The 12,037-nt window shown below is 33.4% G+C and overlaps 1 protein-coding gene across 19 annotated transcripts in view; it reads right to left on the reverse strand.

Annotated features, from left to right (window-relative positions):
• The window catches only part of LOC135224319 (uncharacterized), a 1,756,683-nt gene that overhangs the window by 47,628 nt on the left and 1,697,018 nt on the right, over positions 1-12,037 (reverse strand). For 15 of the 19 annotated variants that reach the window (XM_064263193.1, XM_064263195.1, XM_064263192.1 and 12 more), the window contains one exon: positions 3,075-3,217. In XM_064263193.1, coding sequence (XP_064119263.1) covers positions 3,075-3,217 — 143 coding nt within the window. The remainder of the gene's footprint in view (positions 1-3,074; positions 3,218-12,037) is intronic. The other 4 variants (XM_064263194.1, XM_064263191.1, XM_064263203.1 and 1 more) reach the window with 1 other exon arrangement.

Here is a 12,037-nt window from a genome sequence, read left to right on the forward strand (position 1 = left end):
CAAAAAAGCCCTAGCAACCTCCTCAACAAAAAAATAACTTCTCAATATTTAGATTTCTCACATAAAAAAAGTAGTACGTACTGTAATCCTATTTTACCTGAACCTGCTCTCTACAAAAAGCATACAGCCACTGCATTATCTAGCTGCCTAGTAAGAATGAAAGAGAAAGTACGTGTATACTATGACGATGCAGATGGGCAATTTCAATACCCAAAGTCATGCAAGATTCATAAGGCTATTATTATGTGATATTCGGAGAGAGAGGCAATATGACACAAGTTTCAAATGTTACAGATTCTATGAAGCTCAGTTACCAGGGTAAAGGAAATATTAATACATAAACTACAAAACTGCACTTTTTGTAATAATGCAACTGAGGGGAACATATTGACAGCAAAGAGAGGCACACACAGGTAAAAGGGACTCTGCTTTGATTGCGAGGAAGACTCATCCCTAAGAAAATTTTTGGAGTAAATCTCTAGAAACTGACATCAGGGGGTTGCTCAAAACCTAAATGGAGAATGGTAACACAGTGTCACAAGGAACAGTCATGCAAGGCGCAGAACCTTAACCCTTCTACTCTAACAGGCAAAAACTTCACTACATTAGTCATAAATTCCTACAAAAAGTGTAACACGAAAACATTCCTGTCTGTTTATATGCAAAAGCCACTTCTAGAGAAATCATCTCATTTCACATTAACATATTCTCTTGCTTTTGTGTCAAATCTCAAAAAAAAAAAACATAAATAGATAAATAAATAAAAAGAGGATCTTGACAAACAGGAAATCAGCTTTTTGAATTTCATAATTGCATTAATATAAATAATTTTTTTTCTTCTGCTCCCAACTTCAAATAATATATAAATTATAATTCAACATATGGAAATACATAAAAATACTGTACCAATACAATACGTAGTAATTTGTATTAATTTAATAAAAATATTAAGTTTTCTGGATCAGTTAAAATAAAGAGCTTTAAAAACATGAGATAACCAATCATAACAAAAGACAGGAGAAATAACAAATCATTATTGAAAACTAAAGAAAAATAAAGTATAATGAAACACAAGGCTCTGGTTCACTAAATAAATATATGGTAATCAATCTGCAACAAAAATTTCAACACATTCTTAAACAAAAGTAGAAGTTCAATGGCAAAATTTAAATAGCCACTTCTTTGATTCTGTATGGAGTAAAGAATAGTTACTTTAGCCTTTGGTAGAGGCTCAAGTCCTGTTCTTTGCTATTATAGGACTGACCAATGAAGACAGCCCCAGCTAAATGCAAGATGTATCATGTGCTGTGACATAGCAGAAAATCTTCAAAAGGCTATGAAATGTGAGGAGTGAAGAAGCTTTTAAATGATATGGAGTATGCTTCTTGCGTATGCTGATTTTCCCGATTTAATTTCAGGGACACAATTCTCACTGAATTTTACTTCTGAATTTGGCACTGTGAGAAAAGACTCTCCCAACAATGTCCAAGCCTCCATAAATCCAAACCATACAGAATTATCTAGTTGTACAAAATTACAAAATACAAAAAAAAAATAATTCTTCATAAACTGGTTCAAAATTAATAGTCTTCTTAAGAGTTCATAACATGCTTACTAATTTTTCCATCCATATCACGATTGCAGTCAGTTTGAAGAAAAGACCTCATACATCAATTTGCAAACATCAAAGTTGTAGCCATTAAAAATACTAATATGATTTAAGTGGTTGCAACCACTGAAAATATTAATTACTATGATTAGAGATGAACTTTACTTAGATTCAGTATAAATGCAACAGAGCATAGTAAAACAAAACCACTTCAAGTTGAATATGCTTCATACACTGCACATACCATACCTATATTCTCTGCAAATATAGTTCAAAAGAACTTGTTAAATATAAACAAATGTCTTTCTTCCAATTATATAAAAATGGCTACAGCTTTCCTTAAAAATACGACAAAAAGCATGTACAGTACTGTACTATAGTAATCACACACAAGCTTACATAGATACACAGTAAAAAAAAAAATGTATATTAGTGCAACCCTGTCGACATTGGTGCACTGAAATCCAACATTTAACAGGAAATTTATGCCAAAGGAGTAACAGCATTTAAAGACAAGCTCCTACATAATTCTCAAAACAATACAGTACAGTATTTACAAACAGCAGTAGTAGTAGTAACAAGAATAAGATTACAGACATTACAAAATATAATGAAACATGTTATGCAAACAAAATAAAATAATTTACTAGATCTAAACCATAACCTTTCAATTAAATGATTTGTTAAATTTCTTTTATCATAAATAGTGCCTTTAACAGAATTTTTTTCAAATTAAAGGAATATAGTAGTAGTATTTGTGTGACACAAAATGACTCCGGGGCAAGTTCTATCTTCCTTGACTCTTGTTTACTGAATATTTAAATTTTGTTTCATTCTCATTACCAAAACCTATATTTATCAATGTCACTATCAATTGAATACATGAAAAAAAGAAATGCTTACTGACTAGCACAGTAATAATAAAAAAACAGCTGACTAACTTATCAATAGATAAACAGGAAACATGAATATTTTTTCATGAATTGCTCACATAACCTTTCAAATTAAGAAGGCTCAATTGTATACTACGTATAGTGTATTTACAAAACCTTTGAACTGCAGCTACTTATAAATACCACAGGTGTATCAGACATCACAGGAGATGCTTTCTAATCCAAATGAAAATGATTAGTATACTCTGAATATGGCACTGATAAGATATCCCTCTTAAATGTACATGAGTCACCAAACAGACTTAATTTACTTTAACACATATTACAGGTAGTGTGAACTATGACTAGGGTACCTTTCATTCGCTGCTGAAAATGGTACTTATATGCTAGGAATATAAGCACCTTATTACAGTTCACTTCTAGAATTCAGTAAAGTACACCACCACCCTGTATCTATACCTTCAATGCCTTGAATAATCTCTGGAGATGTTAAACAAGCTCACATACTCTTGTTCATTACTTACCTCTTAAGAAAGGCTTCACAAAATTGAAGAATACACAGAGCATCTTACCTTGATACGAGAGACAGCCTCCTCAGCCTGCATCATTCTCGTGGTTTTGGTGGGCTGCCCCTCAGAGACAAGCTGTGTTGAGCCCAAATATCTTGCTCGAAACAGGACACCCTCAATCAGCACTGCAGGTTCATGGATCATCACTGCCAAAATAAATTATCATCATTCCTGCCCATACAGCAGACCATTTTCTTACCAACTTCAAAACAAAATCTGAACATAAAAGGAAGCTGAAAGTTTCTCATTAGCACCCTCATGTGGTAAGTACACATCGAGACGTAATATCATACGGTACGCTTTTTATTAACTGAATCCTCTAATGTGATATTGGCATGAAACTTTGAATCCTTACAGACAATACAATAGTATTGCCTAGAATGTAATTAAATGTATTTTAGGAAATAATCATTAAAAAAAAGTAAAAGAAAATTTAACTAGTATTTACTTTACCTATCCCACAGTATGTAAATGTCATAACTTAAGTCTCACTAATTATAAAAATGTAAATAACAGAATTATAAATGACAGTGCAGGCTACCAGTCAGTCATTACAGCTTGTACCATTTTGTGTTATTACTACCACTGCTCTACAGTACTGTATGTATAAGAATACTGTACAAAAGATTTCATATATAGTAGGTACATGTCATTTGTTTTAAGGACTGCATGAACCAGTCTTTTGAATAATGCTGCAGTTGCTAATCAACCGCATTAATTCTGAAAGGTATTCTGATGAATACAATACCCATAAATATTTTTTCTATAGTTTAAAGGAAAAAAGTGGATTCTATCAACAAGAATGGTAAATTATGCATAAATCATGATATAAAAATTCAGAAAAGTACTATATCTTTCATGAGTGCAATCAGTAAAAACCTATAACAGGCGAGTCATATTTATCACAAATATCATTATATAAGAATTTTCACCTTACTATTACTGCACCATGGTTTCGATGGGGATCCCCCAAACTGTTCATTTAGCTTTCATGTGAAACAATGGTTAGAAGCCTACTGCCCTAATGAAGAATCTAAATTCCCAAATCTCCTGCCATTAAATGCTCAAATTTCTTAATACAACAATGTATGAAGTCATCCTCTATTAAAAGAAACTCTTGTAATGTCTTAAAGACTTACAGCTTTTACTAGTGCAGGTATCTGAGCTGGAAAATCCAAGTACGTAATTTACAAGTACACTGTACTGTAATCACTTGACACTTTACCATAGGTATGTCTTCAAAAACCTTATTGTTCACAGGTAAACTACTTATCAGCAAAAATAGTCACTCTTAAGAGGCATGATTTTCCAATCTAAAGGCTATCTTCTTCATACTAAATACAGAAGATAAAGAATCTCAGAGTTTGTGCAATGCCATGAAGCCTTTGGGGTTTGAGATATGAGCAAAACACCCAAAGGACAATAGGTGCACTGACCTTCCAGCAAGAGATCAAGGACAAATCATCCTAGGGGTACAAATTTTCTAGGAAAACTGGGCAAATCCTTTGTTTAAAAGTACATATGCTGACTTAGAAATTATGCTGCTATTCAGACGCTAGACATTGGTACACTTGTTTAGTTTATTGTTATAAGATGGGGACATATACACACAGAGACCCAATTCTAACAGATCTGGAAATGGGCCAACCCTTCACTCTTACAAAAGAGGCTCTTTAAAGCTCCTCTTTGCATCAGAACTGAAGCATGCACAGCTTTTTATGGAAAAAATTACTTTTAGAGGACCAGCAGCAGAAATATAGCCTCCACCATCACAGTGACCAATAACCTTAAAATATTTTGCTTCTCATGTCCCTAACAGAGATTTTAACACATATTCTCCCTTCAATTTTGTTTTAGTAGTCGAGCTCAAATTATACAAGCCCTTCAGTTTCCTAAGAGGTTCTCAACATTTTGACTGTATTTGTGGTGGCGTAAATAGTAACCAGCCATTTTCTTTCCAATTGTTTGGTGCCCATCATCACTTTCTTCATAACTGAAGTAAGTGAACAGTCCTTTCTATATTACTTCTTATGTACGTTCTGTTTGTGGGCTGTACTAAGGTATTTACTTGGGTGTGCCCCATTCCTAAGATATGCCATTTTAAACTCTACTATCATGATGTATGGTTTTGCAAAATTGTTATCTGATCACATTTACATTGCCTGAGTTGGATCTCAAACTAACCATACAGTAAAGAAGCAAAGAAGAGTGAGACAAACATATCGATACTTATTACTAGAAGAGAGAGGGTATACCAAGGATAAGAGCTATAAATACAGTACGTACTAGTTACAAATCAGAAAGACTTGGAGATTACAAAGTATACAAGGTTTCAGTAATTCTCCTTCTAGACCTGTAACTTCAAGGGTAAGCGAGAGTTTCACAGGTTCTTTTACTAAAGGATACAACAGTTCTTCATAAGCACACAATGCACAACCGGCACTGAATGTTAAAGATGTCTTTCATGAGACAAATTCTGCTGACTATGCAACAAGACAGTTTGCACAAGTAGACCTCCATTCCATTTCTAGCAAAAAGTAGTATTTTTATCTAACATCCCAAACTGAGTTTAAAAAAAACTACCTAGATAGGTGTAGCAACAGCAAGTTCATGGTATGGAAAACATGAATAGCATTTGTATCTAACATCCCATATTGGGTTGAAACAAAACTAGATAAGAGTAGTAACAGCAAATCTATGGTATTGAAAACATGGAGAGAATATCCAACAAAAATGCTGTGAACTTAGGGAATGTATGAATATATCACTGAATTCATAAATTCATTATCAGGTAAGGTTGGAAGCTCTGAGCAGGATTCTAAGCATTAATGATCGTAGATTAATTGTGTTATTGGCCGGATTGTCCAAAAAATTAAAATGAATCTGTTAAGAATTTTAACATTTATCTCTACTTGAAAGTTATTCTCACAACTTTAACAGATGAATTACTGGACAAATGCCATATTTTCCCTGTCCAACGGCACTCATCTTAACAAGATAAATTACAGGTAAGAGTTTATGTTAATCCTTTACTATATTTAACTTTGAAACATAGGTTTTGAAACACCAGCAAATAATACAAGTGGTATGAGCAATTTACCTAAGAATATCATACAATGAGCATCCGGAGTGAGATTATTAACAGTGACCTTAGGATCTTTTTCATTTGGGTTCTGAAGTACTTTGTAAACTTAAAAGATACTGTTCTAAGGGTAAAGTTCAAGGTATCAAATCTTTACCATATAAAATTTTCCTTTTAGTTTTGTGAACAAATAACTCTCTCAATGTCAAGACAAGTGTCATACTGAGCTAAGAGACTGGAGAATCTAAATAATCAACTTGTGTATTTTTTCCAGGCCTCTGGAATACTACCTATCAGCAATAGATAAAATACCATACACTCTTAAAGACTGTACTTTTGGCTGTCTCATTATGATTCAGCATGATAAAGTCAACACACAATGACCTCCTTACATTTTGTGTGCCTCTTCAGCTCCACTTTCTCCAAGTAAAAGTATACATGAAATAAAGTTCATGAAAATTTTACATGCACTGGATAAAACAGATCCACATGACTAATAGTGGGTTGAGATGGCAAAAATCACTGTGTATACATCTTTGATGCTAAACATTTTATACATAAAACAAGGTTTGACGTAGGAAAAACCTACTTTTGGTAGCTGCTATTCATCCTCAAAGGAGTTACTCTCAAGGTCCCCTGCAGTGCTCCATAAGACGGACCAACCAATTACAAAGTATTCTCTAATAGTTGGTCTTGGCCAGAATATAGCTTGTGGTACAGTGATAAACTATAAAGGACTCAAGACAGGAGAGTGCCATCTCCTGTCCTACAATGACTACCTCGGCCTTCACTACATCTCACTCGCACAGATATGACAACAGCATGTGTTAGCCATCTTCATTCCCTGGTTTGTCCAATGGTTCACTAATCCACATGTGGTCCTCCAAAAATCGTGTTCGACTATGCAAGTGTTTAATACACATACTAATCAGTTTTCCACAAACTACAATATGTTCCAGAGCGGTAACATGGCTGGAAGACCTGACTGGTACCCCTCCTGTCAGAATCTAACTTTTAAAGCATAATTCTTGCTTCCATATCATTTTTGTTTCTCAAGTACCTTTCAACTGATTAATACAGGTATATAAAATGCAACATTTCTCATTAAAATAGTGAAGGTAGAAATATCCTGCAAACACCAAGGGTGATGCTAGTTATCTCGGCACACAAAAATCTATGTTCATGTTAGGGCACACCAAATAAAAAAATTAAATTCAATTGCTACCTAACCATCTGCTAAATTTTCTAATCTATTCACCCACTATAATGCTAACAAAAGTCAAACTACACAATCATGGCAAGAATCCTATTGTTAATGAGTGTTCAAGTTATATATTTAACATCAATGGACATACCAACAAAAATAATATATGTAGCAAACATGCTACCTGATGAATACAGTTTTTTATAGAAAGATAGCCCTGCGTGCTGCTAAAATTCTTATGGTCATGAATTTTTCATAGATTCCAAATAATTTTCCATTATATTTCCTTATAGTACTCTTGACTTCAGCTGAGTTCTTTCAACCCTGCCTTAATGTTTAAATTTGGTTTGCAGTGCATGAAAGATAATCTAAACTCAATTGAAACCTTTGAAGACTGTCTTCAAGTCCAAGCTGGAGTAGAAATAGTACCTACTTGCATGCTAGACAGACCATTAGAAACTGGCAGCAAACAAGGCGTGCATTGAAAAATATGGTAATGGATGATGGTTTCCAAGAAGCTGCAACTGACAGACTGGTCTCCATCTCTGTTGAAATTACCAGAGCATGAAAAGTCAAAAACAGAAGTGTTTGGGCTAAAAGTGAAAATTACGAATGTGGTATAACAACCATCCTACATAATAATATGTGAGGATGCTGGCTCATTAAGCAAATGAAAATTCTCTTATTTGTTTCATATTAATAATAATAATAATAATAATAATAATAATAATAATAATAATAATAATAATAATAATAATAATAATAATAATAATAATAATAATAATTGCCTAATTAGGTAATAGTACATATTCAAAATTAAACTGAAAGCTTTATATCTATCAAGCAATGAATTTGCTTTATAAACAAGGTCTTCATTAAGAAAATAATGCAGACTGTGCAGTTGCTTCATTTTACTTCCATGGATATGAATTCCAACACAATTGTATAAGAAAAACTCTGCCCTAAAGACAAGTAGAAAATACGAGCTAGAATTACCCCTCACTATCATATACAAAAGCATGCAGCAACTTCCATAAAAAGTGAAGAAAAATCTGCCATGCAAATTATCTTACCAACGTGGACAAAGTGTATACTTCAAAAAGGAATGGGGACAGAGTTCTAAGAAGCAAGGATACAGCCAAGCAGGACTTGAGCTCCCACAATCAAATTGGGGTATGATATAAAAAAAAAACTGCAAAGGTATATAGTACCATAAGTCTGATGATCCGAGACATTTTCGCGATACCTTGTCCTCCACAAAATGATTGAACTTCTCGAAAGTTATGAATATGTTCCCATATCCTCTCACTTGTGGTTTTGTTTACCTATTTTCAAATATCTAAGGGAATACTACATGTTAAAGACCATCGAATTGAGCATTTAAATTGCTGTCCAAGAGTAGTCAAAACTATTCCTGATGTCACGTTTGACTCTGTCCACAAAAGGGCTCAGGCAAGATAGTAATTCTCAGGCATGACAACTTCAAGTAAGATGTACAAAACCTATGAGATGAATGCCAACCGCAAGGCTTAATGGTATCCACACATTATTTTGCAGACTTCCCTCAATAATCGTATACTATTAGAAACTTCTCTTGTGATGTGACTAGCAATAGATTCTCCTTTTAAAGTACTCTGAGAAAATAAGCCATGTTTTGTATACAAATGCAAGGTAGCTAGAAAAAAGTGTATTCTTATTCAAGCTATAATTTGTCAACACGAGCATTACTGCATTTAGAACATTTTAGCCTGGCACAAAGGAAATTAGTTCATAGTACGTATTCAATTCTTCTAAAAAATACAAATCTGATATCAGACATTTCTTATACGCTGGTATATTATGACATAAGAGAATTACAAAAAAATAACTCGAGACTTTTTAGCAAACAAGATACTCTTTATTTTATGCACATAAAATCATTTTCTTTTCGAAAAATATGACCTAATGATATCTAAAAATCTAAATGAAGAATTGCTCTATTAAACACTATGTTCCTTACTAAGTCAAATGTTTGACATTGGTAATTAAGTATTGTAATATAGTATTTGGAGTTCCAAACAGTTTACTCTTGTTTCAACCAATAAGCTTTAATTACTTTATGTGTGGCGTGTGTTTATAGAAGAGAAAACTTCTGATGAATGCAACCACCAATTTCATTTATAACTACTACAAGTAGCAACTTGTCTTCAACAATGACCAATTAATATGAAATCAAACTAAAAATGAATACTGGTTATAATATCTTTTAGACTCAAAGAATTGTATGTTTGATATGTGTAATGTACTTTAGTCTTTGAAGGAAAAACAATTATCAGCCCATCATCTACTATGTTTAAAGTCCACCCTGTACAGATAATTTACAAATATATTGTGATGTTTTTCACCGATAAATATTCACAAATTACGTACTGTATTTTCATATAATTTTCGTGACTAAATGCACTTTTTGTGATAAAACTTAAACTCGGGTATAAGCATTTTTAGAGGGATTTTTGTGTTTTCAGGCTGTCCTAAGACATCTGTTCTTATGAGCTATTTTTAAAAACAATATATTTTATATGACCTTGTAATGATAAACTTTATTTTTATCTTATTTCAGAAATATGTTTCTACTTTTTCAATGCCAACGATGATGGCCATTTTTATTTATTTGAATAATGAACTGCTTTTAAAATAGAGTACAGTATAATAAAATGGGATTTTCATGATCTTCTCTTAATACTGGGAGACAGTGGTGAAGTTCAGCTGAGAAAACTGCAATACAATCATAAAAGTACGGAATGCCATATGAATTGCAATCCGTTAATTAATAAAAAAATGTTATATGTACTTACTATTTTGAGAAAAATTAAACTCCTTTAATTCATGCAGTTATCAGGTCTTGAAAGTAAACTACAGCTGTATGAATCCCTTTGACCACAGAAAACTCAAGGCCAATGAATACTACTTGAGAATGTTACTGAAAATTTAATGTTCATTTTTTTTAACTAAGTCAATTTCCAATAGTATAAAAATGACTTGTCTACAAAAGCCCAATTGTTATCCAATGAAGAGAATTCTAGTTACAGTCCTTCTCTTCAACATTCAGAGCAAGACTTTAAAATTTCTGAAGATTCACCGTCACCAGGGGCGTCATTTCAGATTTTTGTTGGGGGGGAGGGGGAGCAAAGATGGTTTGGTGAGCAAAGCGAGCCTAATCAGCTGGGGCTTTTTTATTTTGAGCTATTTTATCTGCTTTTTGAAGCCACACGAGCAAGGTATTTCAGCAAAAACTATATACTCCCACTACTGTTTATCTCATCATCACTGGTAGCTATCATATAGTAGACAGACAAGGATCAAGAGACGTAATATTTCCAAGAAATTTCATATATTTATGAATGCACATTTTAAAAAGAAAACAAGCTGTTACTTCTTGTGGGCTAAGAGTGGCAAGTTGAGTCTTGGGGGGGTCAGTTGCCCCCCAATTCCCCCAAATGACGCCCGACTGTTTGGTTCAAACTTCCGCCATTCTAATAGAATGTTCAAAAGTCTGTCATTGGAACACAACACAAAAAAAAAAAAAAAAAAAAAAAAAAAAAGGGTTCATATGATTTGCCATTTTCACTGCAGCTATCACAAAGCTATTTACAAAAATTAAACATTGATTCTTGAGGGTTATTTCAAAATAACTAATCAATGAGCTGGCAGTTATTTGCATAGTCAATAAAACAAGGAACTCAGCAAATTCACCTATACAACTTATATTTGCATATGTCAGAAATCTAAATTTTTTAACTTTTTAAGTATATACCGGTGAATGAAACCTACGTATTGTGCTCTTAACACATGCTGTGGCACATTTGGATAATGTAAATAAAAGTGAATCAATATTCCTTGGCCAAAGTTTCAATGTAATATAATTAATCACGTAATAGGGTCCCTGCTATGCTGAAAACAACCAAGATTTAAAAAATAACAGAGCATCGGAGAGTTTGTTACAAAAAACAAGCCAAAATCAAAACGGCTTCAGACACTTGAGACATTGACTACACGACTTTCAAGGCGAACTGTTTTCCTTGAAGAAACAACTTCAGATATTTTATTAAGTGCAATTAAGAGAGCATGTTTATTAACACATTCGAGCCATGTGAGGTCCCCAATGACTAATCCAGCTTTCTTTAATCTGTTAATAAAAAATGTTGCAGACATAATCTGTTACTTAGAATAGGCCAACCAAAATACATGAACTGAAGCTGACCAGATTTTAGAAGCTTAGGCAAGCTAACCACACTACCCTTATATACTAAGTATATACGTTGAAGATATCAATTTATGTCTTTTTTTTTAGGTTACCAAAATATATCATTTACCGAATCTTTCAAGACGCATAAAATCGTGAATGAACTATCCATTAATCCAGCGTAACACCAGACGATGTTGTTGTTGTTTTAGATTAAGCTGGCCTTATGCCAGCATGGGCTCTTGCTCATAGAGCAGCCTGTAGGTTATTAGAGGAGGAAATAACGTAAACACGAAAAAACCCCCCCAGAAAACTAGAAGACGATGGAGGAGTTACAAAGTTAACTCACCCTGATTTCCCTTTCTTCAAAGGATCACCTTCTATGTATCCTAAAATGCAAACCTATACAGCATTCATATCTATGTAGTACATCTTACTAAGTGCACATGCCACTTTGA

Source organism: Macrobrachium nipponense, chromosome 12, assembly GCF_015104395.2.
Source record: "Macrobrachium nipponense isolate FS-2020 chromosome 12, ASM1510439v2, whole genome shotgun sequence".
Taxonomy (NCBI): domain Eukaryota; kingdom Metazoa; phylum Arthropoda; class Malacostraca; order Decapoda; family Palaemonidae; genus Macrobrachium; species Macrobrachium nipponense.